This window comes from Pteropus medius, unplaced genomic scaffold, assembly GCF_902729225.1.
Source record: "Pteropus medius unplaced genomic scaffold, Ma_sr-lr_union100, whole genome shotgun sequence".
Classification (NCBI taxonomy): domain Eukaryota; kingdom Metazoa; phylum Chordata; class Mammalia; order Chiroptera; family Pteropodidae; genus Pteropus; species Pteropus medius.
Window position 1 is genome coordinate 678,533 of NW_024356336.1, and position 26,404 is coordinate 704,936.

General features: G+C 44.2%; 1 protein-coding gene and 2 pseudogenes across 5 annotated transcripts in view; 1 reads left to right on the top strand and 2 right to left on the bottom strand.

Moving 5' to 3' along the window:
• Positions 1 to 26,404, bottom strand: part of ACACB (acetyl-CoA carboxylase beta) — a 103,263-nt gene that overhangs the window by 1,794 nt on the left and 75,065 nt on the right. For all 5 annotated transcript variants that reach the window (XM_039861769.1, XM_039861773.1, XM_039861770.1 and 2 more), the window contains 21 exons: positions 25,737 to 25,793; positions 25,460 to 25,501; positions 24,250 to 24,465; positions 22,524 to 22,679; positions 21,533 to 21,736; positions 20,527 to 20,682; positions 16,290 to 16,412; positions 15,922 to 16,191; positions 14,884 to 14,981; positions 13,714 to 13,834; positions 11,805 to 11,915; positions 10,601 to 10,744; positions 9,869 to 9,989; positions 8,313 to 8,409; positions 6,470 to 6,566; positions 5,789 to 5,924; positions 4,194 to 4,371; positions 2,662 to 2,774; positions 1,589 to 1,743; positions 821 to 991; positions 572 to 708 (listed from right to left, as the gene is read on the bottom strand). In XM_039861769.1, the coding sequence (XP_039717703.1) occupies positions 572 to 708; positions 821 to 991; positions 1,589 to 1,743; positions 2,662 to 2,774; positions 4,194 to 4,371; positions 5,789 to 5,924; positions 6,470 to 6,566; positions 8,313 to 8,409; positions 9,869 to 9,989; positions 10,601 to 10,744; positions 11,805 to 11,915; positions 13,714 to 13,834; positions 14,884 to 14,981; positions 15,922 to 16,191; positions 16,290 to 16,412; positions 20,527 to 20,682; positions 21,533 to 21,736; positions 22,524 to 22,679; positions 24,250 to 24,465; positions 25,460 to 25,501; positions 25,737 to 25,793 (2,903 nt within the window). The remainder of the gene's footprint in view (positions 1 to 571; positions 709 to 820; positions 992 to 1,588; positions 1,744 to 2,661; positions 2,775 to 4,193; positions 4,372 to 5,788; positions 5,925 to 6,469; positions 6,567 to 8,312; positions 8,410 to 9,868; positions 9,990 to 10,600; positions 10,745 to 11,804; positions 11,916 to 13,713; positions 13,835 to 14,883; positions 14,982 to 15,921; positions 16,192 to 16,289; positions 16,413 to 20,526; positions 20,683 to 21,532; positions 21,737 to 22,523; positions 22,680 to 24,249; positions 24,466 to 25,459; positions 25,502 to 25,736; positions 25,794 to 26,404) is intronic.
• On the bottom strand, positions 6,770 to 6,888 carry LOC120602038 (uncharacterized; annotated as a pseudogene).
• On the top strand, positions 12,663 to 12,782 carry LOC120602026 (uncharacterized; annotated as a pseudogene).

Genomic DNA, 26,404 nt, shown 5'->3' on the forward strand with positions numbered 1-26,404 from the left:
GCCATGGGGATGACAGTTCCATGGGGCAGGAGAGAATATGACCCGAGGAACAACAATGGACCCTATTGGTCACTAGCTATGTGACCTAAAACATGACATTTCCCCTAAACTTCAGCTTCATGCCTCAAAGGAGTCCCACATGATCTACTGCCTTCTTCCCAGGGGACCCCGTGGGAGAAGGAGGAGCAAATCCTCCAGAAAGGCTGATACAAAATGGAGCCAGCAGCCTAAGGCCTATGAGTTCAGAATATGGGTTCTCTAAGCGAACGTGTTCTAGCTGTGACCTTGGACAAACCACCCTACATATTCCAACAAGGATCATGAATTGAAATCACTGCAAACCCTCCACATAGCATCCCCAAGGTTCTGTGCTGGGTCAGTGGATATGGGGAAGTTTTGGCCTCTTTCTGGGGGGCCGGGCCCAACACTGGGCTGTAGACCCCAGCCAGAGGCCTGAGACCCTGCAGTGCAGTGGATTTGAGTGGCCGCTCTGAGGTCAGGCAGCTGGAGGTGAATCTTGGGTTGGGCACTTGTTGCTAAGTCCGAGGGACAGGGTGGGGCGGCCACTCACCCTCGGATGGTCTTAAGGGCAGAGTCTCGCTTCAGGTACTTGATGTTTTCTCGGATGGTGGAGTGCAGGCCATCCTCCACCTGCCAGTGCTGCTCCAGCCACTGCACCACCATCTGATTGTTGTCCCACAGGTAGGCCTAGGGAGGAGGCAGAGGCACCTCAGAGAGGAACCCTGCTACTAGGCAGGCCCACCCTCGGGCCCCCATGACACCCACCCGCTCTCCTGCCCTATCTCCGGCCCAGGCCCACCTTGACGGCCCCCTCTGTCTCCATGAACCAGCGGCGCAGCATGGACTGGATGTGCACATGGCTCAGCTCGCTGCTGATCTGCAGGATCTCCTGCTTGACCTGATCCTCCAGCAGGAGGCGGCGCAGGCGCCAGTACAGGAAGGATCTTGAAGTCTTCCATTCCAGAATGTCCTGCGGACAAGCCCCAGGCCTGAGTCTCCGGAAAGGGGGCAGGCGGTGGGGGGATGGAGAGGCAGTAGGCTGCCTGGGGCTGTGCCCTGTACCGGGTGCAGCTCTGTGATCATTCCCAGCGTTGGGAGGTAAAGGTACTTTCTAGGGAAGTGGCAGAGCCAGTACTTCTCCAGGACTCTTGACTGGCTTACCAGAGGCGCGGAGGGCTCAGGCTGGCTGAGAAGGAGCATGAGACACAGGGATAGTAGATGACTATAAAATGTCCTCTGGGGAGTGGGTGCTAATGCAAGGCAGACACAATGGCAATCTGGTCCAGCAGTTAGAGACAGACGCACACAGGTCAGACTGATGGTTCCCTAATCTTGCAGTCTACTAGAATCTCTTGGGGATTTGAAAAAATATATACTGATGCCTGGCTCCCATCTTAGATATTCTGATTTCATTGGTCTGGAGAGCCACTTGGGCACTGGGATATTTTAAAGCACCCCAGGCGATTCTAACATGCAGCGTTTGAACCCAAATCTCTTCCATTTGTTGGAAACCGGGTGACCTTAGGATGGGCCATTCGCACGCAGCCACGAAGCTGCCGGCTCTTACAGAGATGACGCCTTTCTCCAGCATCCTGCCAGGCGTATCGTGGAGGTCGGCGAACTGCACCGCCACCTGGTGGTATATGGGAAGTAGCAGGTCCTCCCGGGCCTTCAGCTGGCTCTCCAGGTCCTTGCGGTCCTTGTCGGAGAGCTCGGACATTCCTGTGAGCAAAGGCACAATCCAGAGTTTGCAGAACAGGTCTTGCCCCAAGAGAACTCTGAACATTAACTCCGATAGCACTCCCAAACCAAGCTGCTCGTGCAGTCTCAGAAATACATGCACGTGAGACGGCATTCAACATGCAACTTTAAATCTGCCCCCTTTTATCAGACCCACTGTGCTTGCTTGTAGGATACCATCAGTTACTATTTCTAAACCCATTATAAAATATAATAAAGGAATATTATAAGCAATTATAAGCAATTCTATGACAATTTAACAACTTTGATGAAATAGACAAATTCCTGGAAATAGAAACTACCAAAGCTCACCCAAGAGGAAACAGATAACCCAGTTAGTCCTGTATGTAAAGAAGATGAATTCAAAGATTTAAAGATATCATGTTAGTACAAACTCAGGAAATAGGAGGGAACATTTCTCAACTCATTCTATAATGTCAGCATTACTATGATACCAAATCAAAGAAATTATACACACATACACAGAGTAATAAATCTTGCAAACAGCACAGTTATAAAGACACTGCCACCTAATATGTACTTTTAAAGAGAAATAGATCTAAGGCTACAAGTGAAACAAAGCTATCACTCAAACAAAATGGTTAAAATACTTCATGTCTAATTAGAAATTCTAAAGAGACATTTTGCTACCGCAATTCTGATGTTTCTTCATTGGCCCAAAATACTGCAATGGTTATATTTCATGTGTGATGAGAAAAAAACTTACTAAGGCATTGTGTATGTCTTTTAATGTTAAAGGGGTTGATTTGCCATGTGTGCGCATTTAAAATAGCTGCATTTTGGTATATCTTTACTTTAAATTTAAATACTAGAAACCTCAAACAGTGGAGCGGTCTGGGCCTCTCGATCTGAGGGCTGATGCATTTTGGACCCTCTCACCTAGCTGTTCCACAAGCTTCTTGTAAGTCGGGTCGATCCTTCTCATGGCCTTTAACAGGTCTTTCTTTCGGAACTTAATCTCCACTGTTCCCTCTGGCTCCAGAACACTCCCCCTGAAAAAAGAAGAGGCGGGGTGGGGGGTATATGAGGAGTCCACCAGGAAGTGACAGACAGCCAGAAGACATGGGGGTGGTGGTAGAGAACAAGGAAATTGGTGTCAGTTCTCGGCTAGTTCATGGACTGTATGACCTTGGGCAGGTCATTTCCCCTCTCTGGTCATCTGTTTCTATATCCATACAATGAGGGACTGAACCACTTTTTAAAATAAAGTTTTCAAAACTCGAGAAGGCCCTTGGAGCTTCAAGGGTGTGTGACCGCCTCCAGAACAGCACAGCCTCCTGCTCTGCAGCCACAGCCCTTTCTGACCGTCTGGACTTCTGCTCGCCTAGCACCAGGGTGCTGTTTCTGCTCTCCTTAATGCTCACAAAGGCACAATGAGGAGTCCAACATGGTCCCGTTTCCAACCCCCTCACACACCCCGCTGTCCCCACTGTCTTCTGATAGCTTGGAAAAACTGAGGAATACTTTATATAGCTCTGAGCTTCCTGGTGGCCAGAATAAAAAGTTAATTATGACCCCATTCGAGGCTGCTCATGTCCTGAGTCTTCCTGAAGTGCTGACTTCAGCAACCCCCACGAGAGCCTAGTGCACTGAAGACAGGGCAGGCTTGGCTCATTTGCCTAACATAATGCCTGGTATACAGTAGGTACTCAATAAATTTTCACTGAATTAATGACTGAATAAAGAAGTAGACATAGGAATAGAGTGTCTATATTTTGGAGAGAATTACTCTTGAGGCCTTTATATCCTACACAGCATGTAGCACGGAGTCTTCACTTTGAAAGTGCTCAAACACTATTTTGCAAGTATTATTGTTATCCTTTCTGTAGAAGTTTCTGGAATGAATTCCACCTACAAAAAAAAAGTACCAAGAAGGTTTCTCTCCCCAAAGAATAGATATCCTCTCAAGGGAGTATTCATCCAGTCATTTGTTTGGCCAGTATTTCCCAACCACCCTCTAGGAGTCAGGCACTATGCTAGGTCTTGGGTTATATAAACCGGATAAAATACAGCCCCTATAGAAACTCATAGTTTTGGGAAAGACTCAAGAGTGTAATGTGAACTAGATGACTGGTCACATTTCCCTTTTCATCTTGGCTGCCAGGAAGCTCAGCTGCTTTTGGTCTTCCCTTATTTGATTGCAAACTTCCTTGGGGAGCAAGTGAGTATAAGTTATGAAAGTAAAAGATAATTCTTCTACCACCTCCATTTTTCAGCCACTAGCTCTACTGAGAAAATCCAATTGGACACTGGATGCTAGTTTCAGATTGGTAAAACTGGAAAAGCTCCCTGTCCTTCAGAAACTCAGAACATCCCTGTGACCCACAACCAGGGGCTCAAAGGTGATGGGGCCTGAGGAATGGCAGTGAGAATAAGAAAAGGCTAAGCTGAGTTGAGGGCAACACACCCACCTGCTTTCTTTGTCCGCATACATTTCTATGCACAGGGGGTTGATGGTGGAGTCCAGGACCACCCAGGAGCCTCCTCTGAGCTCAGCATAGGGTGGGATGTAGATGAGGATTGGCTGTTTGTATTGCCTGAGGCCATCCACGATGTAGGCTCCAAACTTCAGCACCTGGTCGTACATGTCTGAAAAGCAAAGCAACCGTCTGGTGAGGCGACTTCAGGCCCCAATACTGTCCACACGCAAAGCCTGTAGTCTTTGCTTTCCTGGGAGAGCATGTTCAGTGGGGAGGCTTCATAGCACCACCATAGGAAGAACACTGGGCTGAGATTCAGGAGCCAGCCCTGGCACTGATGGCTTTACCATCTGTTTTACCAAGAGGCAGCTAAGGGTCTATGTGACTTTGGACTGTTAAAAAGTGAAAAATTTTCAAGTGAACCAACTAGCTAAGTCAGCTACAGGGAAGAAATATCTTTAGATACCAGAAGTTGTCCTACTTGCTTGGGTGTGGTTTAGGAGGTGTATTGTATAAAATATGAAGATGGCCAATGTCTGCTTCTGTAACCCACTTACTTGTTAACCAGGGTGTGGTACTAGGTGATGTATTGTGCTAATGGCCAACTTCTGCTTCTGTAATCTGCTTGCTTGTTCTAGGTTTTATAACTGCCTCACTCTCAAACCCCGGGGCTGATCTCCTCTAACCCTGCGTGGTAGAGAGTCAGTCGCCAGCCGGCTAATAAAGGCTCATAATTAATCTCAATTGGCTCCGTGGGTCTCAGAATCATTCGCGCCATAACAGACAAGTTACTCTCCCTTCCTGGGCCTTGGTGTCCCCATCTGTAAAGGGAGGCATAGAGAGTAACCAATCTCGAAGATTCCTTCCATCTCTGACCTGCCCACTGTCCTGTCCCACTGTTTCTAGCACAGAATCACGGAGTCCCCTCCCTCCTGTCCACAGAGAGCAGGCCCTTATTTTCTACTAAGTGCCAAACAGCTGACATTGTAATAATAATGTAATAACAAAATCAAGCATAATCACACCAAGAGCTAACTGGCTCATCAAATCCTTTCTTTGGCCCTGTGAAGTTGGCCTTATTCTGAAACTGAGCTCAGAGAGGTCACCTAGCTAGCAAGGAATCACAGCTAGTCCGCCCACCTCTCAGGCCAGCTCTTTCCTCAACATTCCACTGAGAGCCACTGTATCTCAAGACATGCTCGAGGGCTTAAAAAGCACTCACACAACTGTCAGGTCACTGAGGCTCACAGCAGCCCCCAGAGGAAGGCAGGGCACACGCACCTTCTCCTCATTTTACCCTAAGCAGGAAGGCGACCGGTCGCCTAGGGCATTCAGCAGGTTCTGAGGCCGCCCCTCCCTGCCCTGTCACCCAGGGTATGACCTCCAACAAGTTACACTGGGAACCCTCAGTTCATCTGTAAAATGGGCTGACATTATCTGAACTGCTTCTGTCCTCAGGGTTGAGTTGGGTGATGGCTAAGATGACCGTGGGACCACACACAGAAAAACAGCTACACCACCCGGACGGGGCTGTCCTGGATGCTGACCTCGTGGCTTTAGAGCACCCACGGCGGAGGCCGCCTTACCTTTCATACCACCAGAGAAACCTCTCCAGTTAGCGAAGATCATCAGGGGCAACTTCTCCCGGTTGAAATCCTTGATGACCTGGGCCGTTTTGTAGGCTGAGTCCGGGAACCACACCTGGCCTGCCTGCTGGATTATCTGGAACATAGAGCCAGCTGGATGAGACTTCTGTATGCAAGGGTGACCTCAGGACGTGGGATAGGCGGGCAACCTGACTGGCATTGGCATCAACACCAGAGCCAGGGCTCACAGGGAAGGCCCAAAGCTGGTGTCTAAGGATCCCACTGGACCCTCAGACTGCAGCGCAGAAGGGTCCTGTTGCCCCATTTATAGACTCAGAGGGGCGCCAAACTAGTCAAGGCCAAGCTGAGTCGGGTCCTAGGACCCATCCTTTGGCTTCTGAGCTCCTTCCAGTATATGGTGTGGCCCAACCTAGAAAAACCAGAAGGGATTTTTGGAAGCAAGAGGCAGGAGGGATTCTTAGGGACCTTCTGTCATCCTCTGCAGAAGAAGGAAGATGGTATGAAACACTGCAGCCTGCAGAGAGTGTGCCAGAGAAATGGCACCGAGTCCTGATTCTGGGCTGACTCCTCTGAGCTGGAAAGGCAGATATGCAACCACCAGGACCCACTCCTGTCGCTGAGCCAGTTGAAATAGCAGCCCCAGCTCCCCAGCCCCCTCACCTTGGCCTCAGAATCCAGGTTGGCAGGGTCCGCGGGCACCGCCACCTCCACTGTCCGTGTCTCCACAGAAATTACTCCAACAGGGATCCCCCCAAGCCTGCAAGGCAGAGCACAGGTGAGCCAGGTGCCGGGCAGCACCTCCAGGTGGATTTAAAAGCAGATGGGTCCACCCAGGCCCCGCTGACATTCTATGGGTGTTCTGGGAGTAGGCACTAACGACTGGGATGAGGGCACGCAGAGGCCTGCACTGTTGTCATTCTGTCAGGGTATTTTATTTTATATTATTATTATTATTTTTTAAGCCTACAGCATCTGGTATTCCTAGGTGGTCTTCCATCCAAGTACTAACCAGACCCGACCCTGCTTAGCTTCTGAGATCAAATAAGATCCGGCATGTACAGGGTGGCATAGCCGTAGACAGGCAGGGTATTTTATTAGAAGGCAAAGCAGGAGCCCAAAGCAATAAGCTACACGAGTTGGCAGGCTGGAAAGGTCCTGTTGGTCCCCTTATTGGGGCCATAGACATCATGGGTCAGGCCAGTGCAGGGTCCGAAGCAGCACTGTTCATTATAACTTTCTGTGATGATGACCATGTTCTCTATCTGCTCTGTCCAGTGCAAAGGCCACAAGCTTCACGTGGCTACTGAGCACTTGAAACATGATGAGTACAACTGAGGAACTGCTGTCAACCTCTTTCATTTTAATTCATTTAAATTTGGATTGTCACATGTGGCCGGCAGCTACTATATTGGAAGGCGCAGGTCTAGACACCAAGTTGCATCTGGAAAGGACTGAGTGATGCTGAGCCTGAAGGAGCTTCAGCTCAGGCGATACCATGACATCTGTAACTGTCACCGATGGCGGCTGGCCACTGCCATGCCGCGTGCATCACTGGATTACTCTCATTTACTCATCCAACAACCCTACGAGGCAGGTGCGGGGGAGAGCAGTCTTCAAATGAAGGAAGGGCTTCCATGTGGAAGGAGCAGATTTAATGTCAGATTAAAAAAAAAATTTTTTTTTAATGAAATCCTTATGGAGAAGTAACTAGTGCCAATACTATAGGCTGAGTGTTATAATGTTTATTGCCCGGGAGGTAGATAATAATAATCATCATGATAGTAATAGCAGCCACTACCACTTATGGAACATGTATGGTATTTTAAGTGATTAACATGTATTACTCCTAATTATCACCACAATCCTATGGGGGTAGAATCATCATCCCCGTTTTATAGATAAGGATGTGAAGGCTCAGAGAAGGCAAGTGACAGAGCAAGGGCTTGACCTTGAGTCTGACTCCAGAGCCTAGACTTGTAGCAACTACTTGGTGCCAGGAATCTGAGTGATACATTATGAGGATGCCCCTTTGGGCTCCATAAAAGGAGGAACTTTTGGGCCACCAGAGGTGCACCGGAAGATGGTGGCTGCACTGCTGGGGAAGGCACTTAAGCAGTTAAGCCTTCCACCATCTACGGTATACAACAGGGTTCCTGCCCGTGGCCCTCCGGAAATGAAATTCACAGTTTTGAGTGTCTATGTAGTTTTCTGATGAGAGCACCCAGGGCTGCCTTCTGATTCTCAAAGGGGCCCAAGTCCCCCGTGGCTAGAGAGCCCTGTCCCAGGGGCAGACAGTAGGAACAAGGGTCCCAGGCCCCAGCAAGAAGTTGGCTGAGATGCCTTCTAAGGCCACAGACAAATTTAGACTGCATGAAGAAGTTCATCATCCAGAAAACCATCCTCCAAGTCAGTCTTTCCTTCAGAAAATCCTGGGGCCAGGAAGAAAGTGTCCAAGTGTCCAGTGAGGCTGGGTGTGTGCAACCTGACCCGCCCTCAAGGTTACCTTGCTCGTCCCGTCACCACAGTCTGGGCCCAGGGTGCCAGGATTTCTCTGAAACTGCCGTGGTCGAAGAATCCACTCTGCCAGGATCCCTTTAGAGCTGTAGGCAGAAGGCAGAAGCCCGGGCTGAGGGGCAGGGTGGATGAAGGCCCCCAGAGTCCACCTGGTGCTAAGGATAGAAAGGTCTTCGCCTGACAGCCCAGATACCTTTTTTTCCTGGAAAACCAGGAAGATCCCAATCCCCTGCCAAACAAACCAACCAACAAACAAAAAAACTCGGGGCTGCAAAAAATACACCAAGTCAGGAATTCAGTTCATATAGAATATCCAACCACATCAATTCCCGTCAATGCCAAAAACATGGAGATCCTAATCACAGAGTGATGGACCCTTTCAGAGGGTGGGGATTCAGGAGTGGACCGCCTGTCCTGAAAAACTCATCCGTGACCTGCTGGCTGCAAGTTAATAACCATTTAACTTTCCATTTAACAGGGAAGAAAATCTTCAATTTTCCAGAGGGGGGCAGAGATGGAGGGAGAAGGGGAGAGAGAGAGAGAAGATGTAATGATGTCAGCTGCAGCTACCCCTAGAGAAGAAATGTGACTTAAACCCACACCGTGGTGTACCTGACCGCAGTTTGTACAAGAGCAGCCAGGCAGCACAGGGAGTCTCAGGTTGCAGGTGTCTGAGGCTGGGCACCTGGAACAAAGGTGCCCAACTTCAATGTCAGCCTGAGGACTCGCCTGACGAGATGGTGAAACTGCCAGTAAGAAGTCAGACATTTTTTAATCAAGCAAGCTTCTTCCATTCTCACAAGTGTGAAAGGCCAAAAGAAATGAGAGGAGGGAGCAAGCCAAGGGACTTTTCCCGGCAGAGTGCGGCACACTCCCAACAGGCACCTCTCCTGCACCATGCATCGGGACGAGCAGACTGATTTCTAAAGGTGGCACAGCATGTGAAATTCTAGACTCGGGATGATGGTGACGGGGTAGCTCAGCTTTCCTGTTCTGTTTTGGTTGCTCGGAATGTAATCATATACCTCCAGGGAATAAACCTACCCCTTCTGGAGAGAGAATGTGTGTGTGCAAGTACATGTGTTAACACGTGTGTGCATGTGTCCACATACATGTGTGTGGAAAAGATGCTAACTTGCCTGTCCTGGGGAAACTCACAGAGAGCACCCCTGAGAAGCCTCAACCAAATAGAGAAAGAGGGAGGGAGGGAGGGAGGGAAGGAGAGAGAGAGGAGCAATCTTTGAAACTGATGTGTCAGCCCTGGATTTTTCACTTATGTAACCACAGGGCAGTTTGGGGAAGGAAGGCACATTCTCCACTGCACTTTACCTCTATCCATCAGCTCCAAAAACCAGAGGCCGTTTCAATCACTTGGTCAATAGCTCAGGAAAAGCACAGAGTAAAAGCTCAACTCCTCTGCTCTCTCTGCATTTCACCTCAGGTGCATCCCTAGGATATCCGACCAAACATCAATGCTTCTATGTCACCCCAGGCCCAGAAAAGGAACCTGAGGCCCCGGTTTCAGGCAAACGCTTGAGGACTTACTTGGGTGAGGCCTTCCTGCAAGCATCCACCGGGGGTCGTAGGAAGCTCTGGATGGCAGGAATTCGATTTCTCTGTCAATAGGGTCAGTGGGTGTGATGATAGGGACTGGACTGTGATTATCCTAGGAAAGAAAGCCAGGTCTCCAACTCAGTCTCCCTTGCTTGTCAACAATGCCTGGGATTAAGCCCGGCTGTGCTGCAGAAGCCCAACCCTAACTACCTAAATCACCGCGATTCTGAGCAGCATTTGGTGAGGACCTATACCAAGTGCTGGGCTCCAAATATCACTTCACTTAATCATCAGGATAACACCTTGGGGTAGGGGATACTGTTAATCCCATTTCAAAGATGAAGAAACTGAGACTCAGAAAGATTAAGAGACTGTCCCAAAGTCACACTGCTACTGAGGAGAAAGCCAGAAATCAAATCCAGCCAACCACAAAACTTGAGGATTCTCTATTGTCCAGTGCTACCTCTTTTGACAAGAGGTGATGCCATCCCTTCCTAAAGGACCAACGGATAGCATCCCTATGTTAATTTTTTTTTTTTTAAGCAAAAAATAGCTTGTACGGGGCTGGTGTCAGAGAGGCAAGAAGGGAGGAGTAAAGAAAACTTCACCTGGCTACATCGGCAGCGCTCCTTGCTCCCCACGTTCCCACACCACCCCGCAAGTGAACCTGGTAAGAATCTTCCCAGCTCTAAGCTGCAGGGGGCAGGGGCGAGAATACTGCACCTTTGGCATATAGGACAGCCACTCCAGGATGGTATAAACGCCCTCGAAGTCGTCCGGCACGGTGACGTGGGAGATGCCATTGTAATACATGATCTGCACGCCACCCAGCTGGTTGTTGGATGTGTAAACATCTCTGCCTAAGACCTGTTTGACACGGCATGGTTAGCAAGTGCTGTCTGGCTCGGTGCCCTTGCATCTGTCTGGAAGTCATCTCCCTTAGTGGTCTTCAACCCTGGTTGCATGTTAGAATCACCTGGGAGCTTTCAAAAACCTGGATGCCCATGCTGCACCCAGACTCATGATATGAGAATCTTCGGTAGGTTTTTTAACTTCCAGAAAATTCCGACATGCAGCCCAATTTAGAGAATCAGTGATCCAGCTGATTACTTTGGCAATCTCAAAAGCAAAACTCTACCTAGTGTTTCTGAGTCAGCAGGTCTGGGGCGGGGCCTGAGAATCTGCATTTCTAACGAGTTCCCAGGGGATGCTGATGCTGCCAGTTCAGGGGCTGGACTTTGAGACCCTCAGTGGGATTTTAGCCAACATAATATTATTATAGAGGCCTTATAGCAATGTGGAAAATGTTTCATAAAATGAAAAAAGTAGAATACCAAACAACATATTTACTATCAGTCATGTAAAGCAGGGGTCCTCAATCCCCAGGCCACGAACCAGTACCGGTCTGTGGCCTGTTAGGAATCTAGCCACCCAGCAGGAGGTGAGCAACAGGCGAGCCAGTGAAGCTTCACCTGTATTTGCAGCCACTCCCCAGAGCTAACATCGCTGCCTCAGCCCCACCTCAGATCATCGGGCATTAGATTCTCATAGGAGCACCGGTCCCTGGTGCCAAAAATGTCGGGGCCATTGACAGAGGATGATGAGAGGGAAATACACCAAAATTATAGTAGGAGCACAATTACTTTTTTTGGTAATTTTCCAATTTCATGCAATGTGTAATGCTATCTTAATATTTTCTTTTCATTTAATAATGTTTTAAAATATAAAAATTAAAAATATTTAAATATAGAGTTCCACCAGAAGAGCCTAATACTTTTGGGGGGAGAGATTCATAAGAGGCCCAGATAATTGCAAATTGGAAACATAGCCCTTATGTCAGTAGGAATGAAACTGGCTTTATACCGAGAAAAATCCCCTCAGGGAACAGTGGGAATGTTACAAGGACCCCAGGCCTCTTCCCCGTCACCTTGTTGAGAGCACTGGCTCCTGTCAAGATGATGTGGGAGTTTTCCACTTGGATCACTCGCTGGCCCAGCCTCACCAAGTAGGCCCCGATCCCAAGGGCTCGGCAGGTCACCTGTGGAGACAGGATCCCTTCTGAATTCCCAAGGGTGGCATGCCCCGCCCCGGCACAGCAGGGACAGGGGGATGGCCCAGGAACCCACTGGACGCAGATGGAAGCTACGACATTGCCACTGGCAACTTGACTTGGGGCCACCACAACAGAGGCGAAGCCTGCCCTTCGGGCTTCCGCCTAATGTTTGCTTCCTGGCGAAAAAGAACATGGTTAACCAAGAAGAGTGGTGAACCAAGCAGACATGGAATGTTCTGGTTCTTCTGGGCTGGGTCAATCACGAGCCATCGCAGCCTCTTACACACCCAAAAGGATGGCTAGGAGTGTGTGTGAAATCGGTGAAATGCGAGTAAGCTCTGCACTAAGAGTATTGTGCCAACATCAATGTCCTAGTTTTGACAATGTACTATGGTTATGGAAGACACTGTCATGGGTGAAGCTGGGTGAGGGATACACGGGAGCTCTTTATAGTAATCTTATAACTTTTGCTGAGTCCAAAACTATTTCGAAATAAAAAAAACAAACACACACACAGTTGACCCTTGAACAACACAGGAGTTAGGGGCACTGACACCCCAACCCCTGCAGTCAAAAATCCACATATAACTTCTGACCTCACTCCACCCCCAACAAACTTAACTATTAATAGCCTACTGTTGACCTGAAGCCTTACTGATAACATAAACAGTTGATTTTCACATGTTTTATATATATATATTATATGCTCTCTTCTTAAAATAGAGTAAGCTAGTCTACGGCCACACCACCCTGAACGTGTCCGATCTCATCCAATCTTGGAAGCTAAGCAGGGTCGGGCCTGGTTAGTACTCGGATGGGAGACCACAGAGGAAGACCAGGTAGTTAAAAAAAAAAAAAATAGAGTAGGCTAGAGAAAATAAAATGTTATTTAAAAAATCATAAGGAAAAGAGAACACATTTACAGTGTTTATTGAAAAAAAAAATCCGCATATAAGAGGATTCAGTTAAACCCATGTTGTCCAAGGGTCAACTGTGTATATATATATATATGAGAGAGAGAGATATATATATATGATATATCTTTTGGACTATGTAAACATATATATCTTTTTATACAATACAGATATTTCGAAATGAAAAAAATATTTTTAAATGTAAAAAAATATATATTTTTACATACATATTATATTTTTTTATTTTGAAATATATACAAAATAAATACATATAGTATCTAGAAAACAAGCCTAAGGAAGCCACTCATGGCTAGCATTTTCACCCTGGAAACTGAAGATCCAACACTGAATGTAAAAATAAGGTCCTGAATAACAGTTTACCATTAAAGATTACTGCTACTGCTACTATGAAAAAGAGAAAATATTTTTGAAAAGGCCCAGAGAGGAGATACTCATTCGGTACCACTTAAAATTGGACAAAGTTCTTCTGAATACTCAATACCTTCTAAAGAAGAGGAGACTGGACCCTGATTCAAACAAACCAACTATTAAAAGGCATTTCTGAGATAACTTAAAACTGAACCCAAACTGGGTTCTGATCATATTAAAGAACTGGTTGTTGGTGTTGTTGGATGTAATAATAGTATTGCAGTTCTGTAAATTGTGGGGGGAAAGTCCTTATCGCGTAAAGATCCACACTGTGGTATTTACAGATGGAAAGATATGATAGGGGGTTTGCTTTAAAATATTCCAAATTGGGAGACAGGGGGGTTGAGGACATAGTTGGAGCTGCATGATGAACACATGGGGCCCATAAAGTCTCTATAAGAAATAGTTGAGACATAAAAGAAAATAAAGAGAAAACTCACCAAGCTAATGGTGATAATCTCTTCGTAAGCCAAGGAGGACTCCCCAGCAATTGTGCCTGAACCCCGCAGGTTCTCCACGCCCAGTTCATCATCCTTCCCAATGATATCTGTGATGACATACCTTCAAGAACCAAACACAATTTAAAGACCGAGATCTAGTCCAGAATAATCCAAGGCTGATGCATTTCCCAAGGATCTGAGGCAGGGGAGACAAGCAAGGTGAGGGACCGGAAGGTGATAAAGCATCCAGAGGTGAAATGAAAGCAGAGGTCTGGAACCTTCACGACTGGCCCTAAAGTTTCTAGAAGAGCAAGTTCAGCATCAATAATTGTCATCCCCCCAACCAAAGTTGTCTGCCTGTTCAGGGGCTGTCTTAATGAAATGTCATCCCCTGTGCATTTCTCCAAAAGTAATCTAGAGTAACATTTCATCTACAGAGAGAGGGGAGTATACTTGGGAAGCCACTTGGTTCATGATCAATCAATCAATCAATCGATCGATCAATCAATCAATCAAGATTCCATGCCCACATAAGCCTGAGAGACACTGTACAGCGTAACCTGTTAGAGATTCATAACGCGGCTCAGCACATTAAGGATTCAGAGAAGGCCTGCAGTAAGGATGCTTGTTAGATCCCATTTAACTCAGTGTCTCCTAAACCTACCTGACTATGGAAATTTTTCCTCCCTCCCACATATCACCAACTAATATTCCAGAAAACTCAGCCTGGGAAAATCCATTTAATCAACCTTGCTAAAAAACAAACAAACAAGAAAACGAACTAACAAACAAAAAACCCCCAACGATCCCTGGAAAAGACAGCCAGTGGCCTTGACATTCTCATAGAGGAGACCCCTGCCTTACCCACACTTTCCCAGCTTGCCCAATCACTGCTGCATCAGTGAGTCTGCAGCTCTGAGGACATCAAAGGAATCCAGTCTAATTCTCCTTGTGTGATGTGCTATTTTTGTGAGAGGCAAGACTCCTTTGGGGATGACAAAGGTGGGTTCACCCTACAGAATGCCCCAGGTAAGCTCAGGAGCCCCACTGTATAAAAACCACTACCCACTTGAAAACAGCACCACAAGCAGGGAGGCAAAGAGACAGATTCCCCAGTAGTAGCTGAAATTAACCACAGGCAAAATGAAGCAGCTGCCCGCTGTCGTTTACCTGGATTCTCCTTCTTCTTCTATGTGTTTACAATGGACGGAGTTCAGGGAGCTGATTTTGGTGTAGTCTTGAGGGGTCAGGTACAGGTATTTAAATCCCTTAAAAAAATATACTCCGGTGAGGCTATGACTCCAGTTCCCTGCACTCAAGCAGTCTTGTTTTTTTAAAAATGTCAATACTGTAGAGGCAGATGTCAGTAACATGTTAACAATGTGTCGATAACATGTCAATGCATTAATAACGTGCTAAGGTATCTGATGTTAATGCCATGTCAATAACAGCTACAAAATGAAGATCTGCTCTGTGCTAAGTGCTTTCCCACTCATCCTTACAACACAACCTCACTTTTTTTCTGGGCTGATTCTGTTTCTCAAGCATCTTTTCACTACTGCTCCTCTAAGAAGTCTTCTTAGATTTTTTCTTCATTGCCAGCCCCACCTAATTTTTATTATAGATATATTCTTTATGTGTCATGTGTGTATGTATGTGTGTGTATGCTTTTTACATGAAAAGAATAATTTTGGCTCCTTTGGGGGAGGCAATATCATCGTCCCCTTGGAAATGCATGCTCTAGTTGTAAAGAATGACTGTCCCCTGCATTTTCACGTCACAAAATGTGTGCTCATCTCTCATTCATTTTGCCTTTTAGTGTGTCTCTGTATCTTCCAGATGATATTTATGAACCCTTCGAGGCCAGAAACTATGTATTTTTCATCTTTGCATTCTCAGTGTCCACCGCATTTAGGAGATGCTCAGTATGTGTCAGCTCAGTGTTTACAAATGTTTTTGCATTACTGTCCCCGTAAAGAGTTTTTTTAGACAGTTTTTCCTAATCACCATCCCCTCCCATTAAATTTTATTTTAATACCGACATACTGCATGCCTGTTTATGTACTATATGGATGGATACCTGTGCTTTATATATAAAAAGAGTAATAAGACTTTTTCCACTGCCCTTGTGGATACTATCGCCTCCCACATCGAAAATACAATGCTAGCTGAGTGGAATCACACCACCGCACATGCTTCGTGACGTACTTTGTGGGGGTCTTCTGGGCTCACCCAAGCCACCTGGAACATGTGTTTGATTTCCTCCGCAAGACCGATACGGGCCCCACTGTTGGCTGCGAGGTAGATTTTGGGGATGCCCTCTGCCCGGGCCATCTCAGAGGCCCGCAGGTACAGAAGGTCTTCTCGTAGGCCAAAGGATCCGATGCGGAAGGTGATATCATTGCTAATGACGATCACGTCCCGCCCTTCTGGATACTCTGGGGTCTTAAACTTCATTCTGAAGGCCACCATGCCCACCTGGTGACGAATGCACAAGGAAAACAGGTTTGTGTCTTCGGGTAAAGTTTTTTGAAAGGGTGATTCCAGTCCGGGACTGGGCTATGCTGAGTTCTTACCTCATTTCCTCCAGGAAGTCGGTTCATTTCCACCAGCTGGCCCTGAGAGTCCAGGACGAGTTCAGTGTACGTCAGGATATCTTGGGGGTACTTGTCTGGGGAGCCCCACAGTTTAAAGAGAGCCTGGAGAGAGAGGAAGAAAGAGAAAAACTTGAAGTCGTCAGTAGGGGGGCACATTTTCTAAATCTTTCTTTTTAAATCATGAATTGTTTAAAGCACACAGAAAACATGCAGAATAATAAATACCTGAGCATTCAGTTCATGGTTTTGTCAAATCGTAATTTTTCCTTAGTTGCTTAAGATTTTTTAAGGAAATAAGAAAAATGTGGTTGAAGCCCCGAGTGTACCCCTCCCCATCCCATTCGTCCTTCTGCCTCTCCCCAGGTAATCGTTATCCTGAATTTAGTGTCTACCAATCCTTTGCATGTTTATGTTTTTATTTCATCATGTATGCATACTTTTAAAATATGTAGTATTATTTTGAGTGACTTAAACTTTAAATAAATGTTATCACACTGGACATGTTCTTCTGCACCTTGCTTTTTCAAGTCCCTGATGTGTTTGGGAGATGTATCCATATCGATAAATTTAGCTCTGGTTTCTTCATTTTCCATGCTATTCAATCTTCCATGGTATGAATATATCACAATTTATGTATTCATAACTCTTTTTAGGAACATTTTAGGTTGCTTCCAATTCTACAGTATTATCAAATGGTGTAATGAACATTCTTATAGTCTCTTCTTATAAACACGAATGAGTTTCACCAGGTATATACCTAAAAGTGGAACTGATGGGCCATAGGGTTTGTGAAACTTTGATTTGACTTGATATTATTAAATTGCTCTCAAATTTCTGAAACCCTTTACAGTCCCAGTAAGACTTTATAAGAACTCCTTTGCTCCACGTACTTGCCAACACTTAGTTTTGTCAAATATGTTAACATTCACCCATCTGCTGAGTGTGAAATTGTATTTTAGTACTGATCTGTACTTCACTGATTATTAGTATGGTAAAAGCCTTTGAATATGTTTATTAACCTGATGAGTTTCTTTTTTTGTCAATTTCCTATTTATAATTTCTGCCCATTTTTTAAAAATAGTTTTGCTTGGTTTTTTTTTTTTTTTGACTTATAAGAGCTCTGTAAATCTAATTCTAATCCCTTGCTGATAACAGGCATTGAAACATTCTCCCAGTCTGTGGCTGGTCTGTTCTCTTTTATATAAAGAACTTCCAAATTTTAATAAAGTGAATTTTACAGGTCTTTTTCTGTATAACTTATGCTTTTAACTGACTCCACGTAACTTTAACCCTCTTGAAATTTATTTTTGTATACCAAATGATGTAGAAATCAAAATTCGTCTTTTCAGTTAGAAACTTTCTCGTATATTTTAGTGTAGTTTGTTTCTTTGACTCATGATCTCACTTCTGTATTCTGTCAAGTTTCTGTTTATGAATGGTTTCTGTTTATTCTAGGCTCTAGTCTGTTCCACTGGTCTATTTGTCTAGCTCTATTATAATCATACTACATTGTATTAAGTACTGCTGCTTTAAATAAGTAATAACATCTGCTAAGATGAGTCCTCTTGACTCTGTCATGGGCTTTTGCTTTTCCCTATGAATTTTTAGGTTTCACCAAAAAACTCTGAAATTATACTGAATGTATTAATTTGGGCCCAACTAATATCTTTACAATCTTAAATCTTCCCATAGTTATGCATGATTTATCATAGCATTTATTTAGGCTTAAAGTATTTTTAATACAGTTTTAAAATTTCTTCCATAAAGGTCTTGTATGTTATTTGATTTATTCCTAGGAAACCTTACAGTTGATCTTAATACTATTATTAGTGGCATTTTTTTTCTAATTTCATTCTACAGTTATTGCTGGTTTATGAGAATGCAATTAAGTTTTGTATATTGATCTTGTATCTAGCACTCTTGCTGTGCAGTCTAACTGGTTCTATAGATTCTCTTGGATTTCTTATATAAACATTTATATCATCTACAAAAAACACCATTTTGATTTTCCTTTTTTAGTCTTTATATCTTTTATTTTTCTTATCTTATTGCATTGGCCAGGACCTCTTGTAAAAAATACTGAATAGAATTGAGGATAATGGCTAATTCTGTCCTGTGCTTGTCTTTAAAGAGAATACTTCATTAGCTGATATCTTTTTTAAGTTGATATCTTTTATCAAGATAAATTCCTTTCTGTTCCTAGTTTATGAAAAGTTTTTAGTATGAACAGATGCTATCTTGTCAAATACTTTTTCTATACCTACTAAGAAATTTAAGTTTTTTCTTAATCTATTAAAATGATAAATTATATAAATAGATTTTGTAATATCAAATCATATAAGTAGTCAGGAGATAAACCTTGGTCTAAATATTTTTTTAAAAACCATTACTGGATTTTATTTGCTAATATTTTATTTATAATTTTTGTGTAAATGTTCATAAATGAGAACTAATTTCCCTTTTCTTAATGTTCTTATCTGGGAATAACGTTAAGGTAATAATAACCTGAGAAAATAAACTAAGAAGCATTTTTTTTCATACTATCTAAACAATTTGTATACAAAGGGAATTATCTATTATTTGAAGGTTTGATAGAAATGGCTGTAAAATCATCTGGGCCCAATTTACTAAATAGATTTTTTTAAACTATCATTTCAATTTCTTTAATGTTTATACTCTATTTAGATTTTCTACTTGTTCTTCAGTCAGGTTTGATAAGATATTTTTCTTGAAAATTTTCCATTTCATCTAAGTTTTCAAATTTATAGGTTGGCCATAGTGTTCTGTTTCCTTATTTAAAAGAAAGGGGATGGATTTGTGCCTGATTTGTCTGTTTCTTATCCTATGGTCCTTGAGGTCAAGGCAAAAGGATACAAACAATGACATCCTTAATCTTAAAAGTTTCCATTTATTAAGCATCTATTGAATACTTTATATATATATTTCTTAAAGCAACCTTGTGAGGTGGATACTACTATTATTCTCATTTTACAGAGAAGGAACTATAGCCCAGAGAGGTAAAGAAACTTGCCCAGATACACACAGGGAGCAAAGGACAGATCCAGGATCCAAGCCCAGACCTGAGTGACTTTAAACACGTAGTGACTTTAAATAGCTGTTCCTACTATTACGTGTCTCCTATGCTTGAAGTGAACTGATGCTTTCTTGCCTACAGTGAAAGGTCCATGACCTCATTCTCACGAATGTCATTCACAAGGCAATGGAAGGGATGTAACATACATCTATATCACTGATATCAGTGTGTTCAGTCTTCTTGAAAGGCCCTACTACAGAAAAATACTAAAGGCATAGGGAAAAAAAAAATACTTGAGGGAAACACACTAAAATGTTACTGCAGTCCTCAGTGGTGCATAGTACATACAGGGGAAATTTTATTTGCTTATTTCTATTTTTCTGTATTTTCCAGTGGATACTTTAATAATCAGAAAACCATGACGAAACATTATTTTTTAAAAGTAGACTAAAAATTTCTCAAAGGCAGTGATTTTATCCTCTTTCTCATGGTCCATCTACCCTTAGAATGGTACCTGGGAAGTAGCAGGTACTTAAATGAGCAGTGAAAAGATCAGAAGGAAATACATCAAAATGTTAAGCAATCTGTCTTTAGGATGTGGAACTGAGTTACTTTTTTTCTTCTTTCCACTCTCCTTTATTTTCAGAAGTTTCTGTATTATATCCCTTTTATCACTGGGATGAAATTGGGTTTATTTTAGGAAAAAAATACTATGAAGCTATTCCCAATATTATAGTTGACCCTTGAACATGGGTTTGAACTGTGCAAGTCCACTTAGATAATTTTCAATAAATACTGTAAATGTATTTTCTCTTCCTTATGATTTTCTTAACATTTTCTTTTCTCTAGCTTATTTTATTGTAAGAATACAGTATATAATGTATATAACATATAATATACGTGTTAATCAACTATATTATCAGTAAGGCTTCCAGTCAACAGCTGGCTATTGGTAGTTAAGTTTATAGGTAGTTAAGTTACATGCAGCTTTTTCCGCTGCAAATGGGGTCTGTGCCCCCAACTCCCATGTTGTTCAAGGGTCAACTGTAATTTCTTTTTCTTCATGAAGGCCTAGTCCTTTAGGCTGGGGTCTTCAGAGGAGCAACTGAAGGCAGGAAGGTGTGGTTTGTGGAGTCCCTAAGGTGACCCGGGGTGTTGCTGCGTCTCAGCCTCAGGACTTGCCTGCCTGAACATTTCTGGGAAGTCGTACACATAGGTGGTTCCCAAGGACTGGGCCTGGAATCGCTTGGCCTGAAGCAGATCCTTGGTGACATAGGGAGTGTTGATCAGCATTCCGTGCTGAGGCCCTTGTTTGTTGCCAAAGGAGTGAAACATGATCTGAATCAAAAAGAAAAAACAAACAAACAGCGCATGAGGGAGGCAAGTCTCAGAGAACCACACTCCTGCTGAATTTATTTCTACCCAGTCCTCAATGAAACACAGTGGGGTGTGCAAAACATTTCAGATCACATAACAAAGTGAGTGCCTGGAAGACCTAATCTCTTCTCTGCCACTATGGGCAACTAGAATAAGGAGGAGGAGCGGGAGATGTGGAAACATAGCCCCCAAAATGTAACTACCATAGTACTATACATAGACACAGACACACACACTCCACAAATAACAAGAGTATATAAAAACTGGTGAAACTTGAATAAAGTCTGCATTTGAGTACCCATGTCAATTTCCTATTTTGACAAGGTCCTACAGTTACGTAAGACGCTATCATGGAGAAGTTGGTTGAAGGGTACATGGGAACTCACTGTACTATTTTTACCTCTGTACTAATTTTGCAACTTCTTGAAAGTAATTATTTCAAAATAAAAAGTTATATTTATAGAACTGGCAGTCAATTGGATATTTGATTCATTTTACAAAAGTCTGTTCTAAAACATAGTTGGGAAAAATACCTCTTTCCCTAAGTGAACCAACACGCAAAATTGCATTATAATCAACCACATCTTATCCCAAATACAGTCCTAGAATGAATTAAACATTAGAATTATTCTCCTTTCCAGGAGAATAAAAAACTGGGATTCAGAAGCTAACTCATTTATTATAAAGCTCAGAGGGGCTATCCAACTCTGGCATGGCAAAGCGAGGCAGCCACCAAATGTCATTTTAAGCTACATCTTGACCATCGGAGCAGCCTGCCTCCGTGGACCTCCGTGACCCGGCCCAGACTTACATTTCCAGATCTGGGGTCGGTGACTTCTTTGTAGAGGCTGATATCCAGGTAGTAGCCTGACTCATTCGTGAGGAACAGGCGGATGGGAATGACACCTCCGGTGGTGGTCTGGCGAATGTTGATCTTGACCTCAGCCTGTAGCACACGGAGTTTCCACAACCGGCTGCCATAGCGCATAACCATGGAACGCACCGACTCCTCAATCTGTCCCAAACAACAGCAATTCCAATTTCAGAGCCCATTCTGCACACATTTGCAATAGTTCTAGCACTAGTAATAATGGAATGATGAGATATATTGAACACAAAATGCCTGGGACATAGTATTTACCCGACAACTATAAGCTATAATAACCGAATCTTGCTAAGCATTTAAAGCTCATTATCTCAGTTCATCCTTATAAATACTCACAGAGGCTGGCATTTGTATCCCCTATTTACATGGGGAAATAGGCTGGTAACTGAGAGTTAGTGCTTCTGCATTACTCTGCCTTTATCTCCATCATGCATCTCAAGCCTATGTGTCTTCTGTTCTGGGGACTGCGTGGACTGCTGGAGGAGGGCATCAGCATGGATACGTTTACATCCCAGATGCCAAGCTAGCATAACAGGACTCCTTTCACTACCATAAACCCTGCCTGTTCACAAAAAACCAGCCAATGGAGTCTCCAACAGAACACGGAACCAGGAAGAAGACAAACTTTTGTTTTGCAAGACGTTTGGGGCATCCATGTTGTCCTAAAAGTGAAGCAGGGCCATGGAGGGTGAACATCAGAACCAGGGTAGACCTAAGGGCAGAGGCTAAAATACTGCTCTAGAATTAAACAATGGAAGGTTTGTTTTCCACCTACAGCAACTAAAGTTCAAATGTGCACATATGCATCCTGGAACTTGGGTCTTGATTGCCAGGAGACAATACCCAAAGCAGCATAGTGCAGAGAGCCAGTGAAGGTGAGCCCAGAGCTCAGTGAGGGCCCCCCCAAAGGCAAGACCTTATAGGGGTCCATGATGACAGTGGGCACGAAGTTGAGGAAGATGTGGTTACAGTCAGTGCGCACGCTGGTGTTGTTGAACGCCACCTCCAGCTCGTCCATGGCCTCCAGGAGCAGCCGCTCACCCTCGTTCTGCAGGTACTCGAAGGAGGCTTCCTGCCAAAGGTGGGAGGGACAGCCGCTAAGGCAAGGAGGAGAGGCAAACATTCTTCTCCAAAGGCTGTGCCGAGTGAGAACAGCAGAGCCCTGCCTCCAAAGGTGAAGGCATGACCAAGGCTGTCTACTACATTCGCCTCTTTTATTTTCTGTATTCTAATGCTTTGACGAATGGGATTGCCCCTTCCAGAGTTAGCCAAGTCCTAGAGATAGTAAACAACTCACCTATGAGCACACTTTTCAAATTCAAACCAACCAATCCAGAGCCCATACCCCAACCACCTCCTTTATCAGGGTCTCACACTCTAGGCCACTATCCCCCTGCCCTAATCACCCCTGGCTCAGGTATCAGATACCTAGAGATAGCCCCTATGCTCGGAGCCGGCTGAAATTACTCGAACTAGCCAATCTCAACCCTGAGTACCCTGCCTCGCCTGTTCCTTCCCGCAGACACCACAGTAAAGGCTCTTGCCCACAGTTCCCCCTTCTCCATTGCCTCCCACCCAACTCTAGTGCTTCCTGGTGTGGCCCACCATGGAGTGGTGAGCCCCTCCTCTTGGGCACTCTGAGTAATAATCTTTTCAATGCTAACTGTCTTCTGCTCTGTTTGCCTTACTGTACCTGAATAATAATAATCAAACTTATTAAAATATCTAGTTGACTGAGGCAGCAAAACATTGAGATTAGTTTACCATTCATCAACAGGAGATTAGTAAAATATTACATGAACAGCCCACCCATTCAAGGAAATAGCATGGAGCGGATTATCTTCGTTAACATGGAAAGAGGTCTATAAGTAACTGACCAGTTTAAAAAACTGATTTTTACTAGTCTTCGAATAATCTGTCCACCTGAGTTCCGTCTGTAACAGTATACCTACAATGCTATATATGGAATTATGCCTAGAAAGGAGAACCAACAGGGCTGACCCCTGAGTGGCAGGATTCTGGGTCCTTTCCCTTGATTTTTAAAAGTACAGCTGACCCTTGAACAACACAGGGGTTAGCAGCACTGACCTCCCACACAGTCGAAAATCCACGTATAACTAGAGCCTCTTACATACGCGGATTCCCACCCTGAGGGTTGACTCTTAAACAACACAGGTTGGAATTGTACGGGTCAACTGAAAAAAATGTACATAGTTCACACACATGGTGTTCAAGGGTCAACTGTAGTTTTCAAATTGTTTGAAATTTTCACAATATAACCATGGGTTACTTTTCTAAATATAAGAAACAATGAAAAATGATCACACAATCAACAAATACAAGAAACTTAACATACCAGCATCTTTCTATCCTCTCAGTTCTCTCCTCATGCAGAGAGACCCACGTGACACAAGAAACAGATCCGCATGACACAAGCCGGGACATGAAAATAGGCCACATGAATATCTGCCTCGCCCTTACACTGGAGTGACATAAGGGCAGGGCTGTGTGTACCCAGTATATCCTGTGATCTCTAGTGTGAAGCCCAGGGCTCGGCACAGAGCAGGAACTCAACAAAGGGAAAGCCAGCACATATGAGTGACAAGTTCAGAGGGAGAAAGAAACGTCCTGTGACATTTTACCTTTGTAATCAGGTCTGAGTGCCTGATGATGGCGCGGATGAAGAACCTGTGGTCTGTCACTTCTGCACCTTCCTTCACCTTGGCAGCGCCCACGTAAAGATGCATCTTGTGGTTGGCACAGGGCACGGCCTTCAGATCAAAATTGCGCATCCGGCTAAGCTCCAGCTGGAAGGCCAGGGCGGGCTCCAGGTGACGGTAAATGCGATCTTCTGCAAACTGCAGGCCAACCAGAGAGAGAAGACAGAAAGACACGCATACACACACCGAGTTTGACACTGCGGCCACGAGCCTGCTTGGTCCACACCCTGCTCTGCAAACCCCTAGTGTCTACAGGTTTAGCATTCAGTCATTCTGTCACCTAACTGTGAACAATGCCCAGGGCTCAAGAGATTTGAGATGTTGCGAAGGTCTGGAGGACAGCCACAGCATGCAAGTCTGGTGGGCTGGCATATGCCTCCTGGTCCCCAGATAAGCCCAGCTAGTCCCCAGCACCTGCCAGCACAAACAAGCTGTTCTTGATCTGTCACAGCACAGAGCATTTCTTAAGAAATCACTAACTCCCGGTTTCTTTGTGAAAACTGGCCAGAGAGAAACAACTGACAGTGCTGGAGACGGAACTGAAGAGAAAATGAAGAAGCTAGAGAAAGGATGGGCCTTAACTAGAGAAGGCTTTGGACAAACTAAAATACAAAAATCTGGTAGAGTCTTGAATCTATGTTGGGAATGAGTCCATCTGTTCTAGAAAAGAGAGCGGCAAACTCTTCCTTAAAAAGCCAGAGGGCTGATGGACCACAAGGTGTGTCATGACTACTTGAGAGAGCCACAGCAGACCGTATGTGACCACACGGGTATGGCCGTGTTCCAATCAGACTTTGTTTATAAAAACAGGTGGCCGGCCTTTAAGCCATAGTTTGCCAATCACTGTTGTAGAAGAACGTACGAAAAGAGGTTGGGAGGACCATCTTACTGAGTCCACCAGCAAGTATAAAAATTGTCCACGTGAGGCGTTTGTAGTGAAGGCTGAGAGGGCGGGAGGCTTGAGGTCTGAGCTCCACACAGAAATACGGGAAATAAAACCCCAGAAGAAAGACAGAGTCCGCCCAAAAGTTCCCATGTTCTAGAACACAGGAATACCTTGAGGACTGGGATATTCTTCCTGAATGTCAAAAAAGGCTAGAGAAGAGAGAACAAATATTGCTTTTGGTCATACCTCATCTCTTGCTCTGAAGGTGAAAAACTTGGGAAATTCTTTCTGCAAAAAGAAATCCATACAAAAGACAATTAAATCAAGCACGACTCATTTGAACATTTGTACACTTGTTTTTAACAATAACCCCTTCTGCTTCGAGAGTGAATCATTTGGAAAGCCATCTCTTCTCCGGCAATTGATCTCTCCCACTCCAGTCTACAGAGTTAATGTCAAGTGAATGGCACTAAGTCTCGAAGAACAGAAAAAACTCATTCGATGCACTGCAAATCGGACTGACCTCTTGGGCGATCAGGAACGTGATTCTTCGGAGTCCGTAATCCACAAGGATGTTTTTCTGCATTAAAAACCAAACACACAACAGAACTGTATTTAGCCACAAAAAGGAATAAAGTCCTGATACGTGTTACCACGTGGATGAACCTTGAAAACATTATGCCGAGTGAAAGATGCCAATCACAAGAGACCTCATGTTTCATGATTCCACTTACATGAAATATCCAGAAAAAGCAAATCTATGGAGTTAGAAAGGAGATTAGTAGTCGCCTCTGGCAGCAGGGGAAGGTGTTGGATTGAAGAAAAATAGGCAGCAACTGCTAACTGGTACAGGGTTTGGGGAAGGGGGTGATGAAAATGTTCTAAAATAGAATAATAATGATGCTTATACGACTCTATAAATATATCAAAAAACATTGAACTGTATACTTTAAATGTAAGAATAGTGGGGTATGTGAATTATATTCAATAAAGCTGTTATATTAAAAATACATATATACTTTTTTTTAACATTTCATGAAATCTTTAAGGAAATTGGCAGGAAGGGGCACTCTTATATTAAACTAAAGAAGAAAAAGATGAGTAAATCATTCATTTACCCAAAATTCAAGAACAGACCAAACTAATCTCTATTGTTAGAAGTTAGAACAGTGGTCGATCATCTCTGTAGGA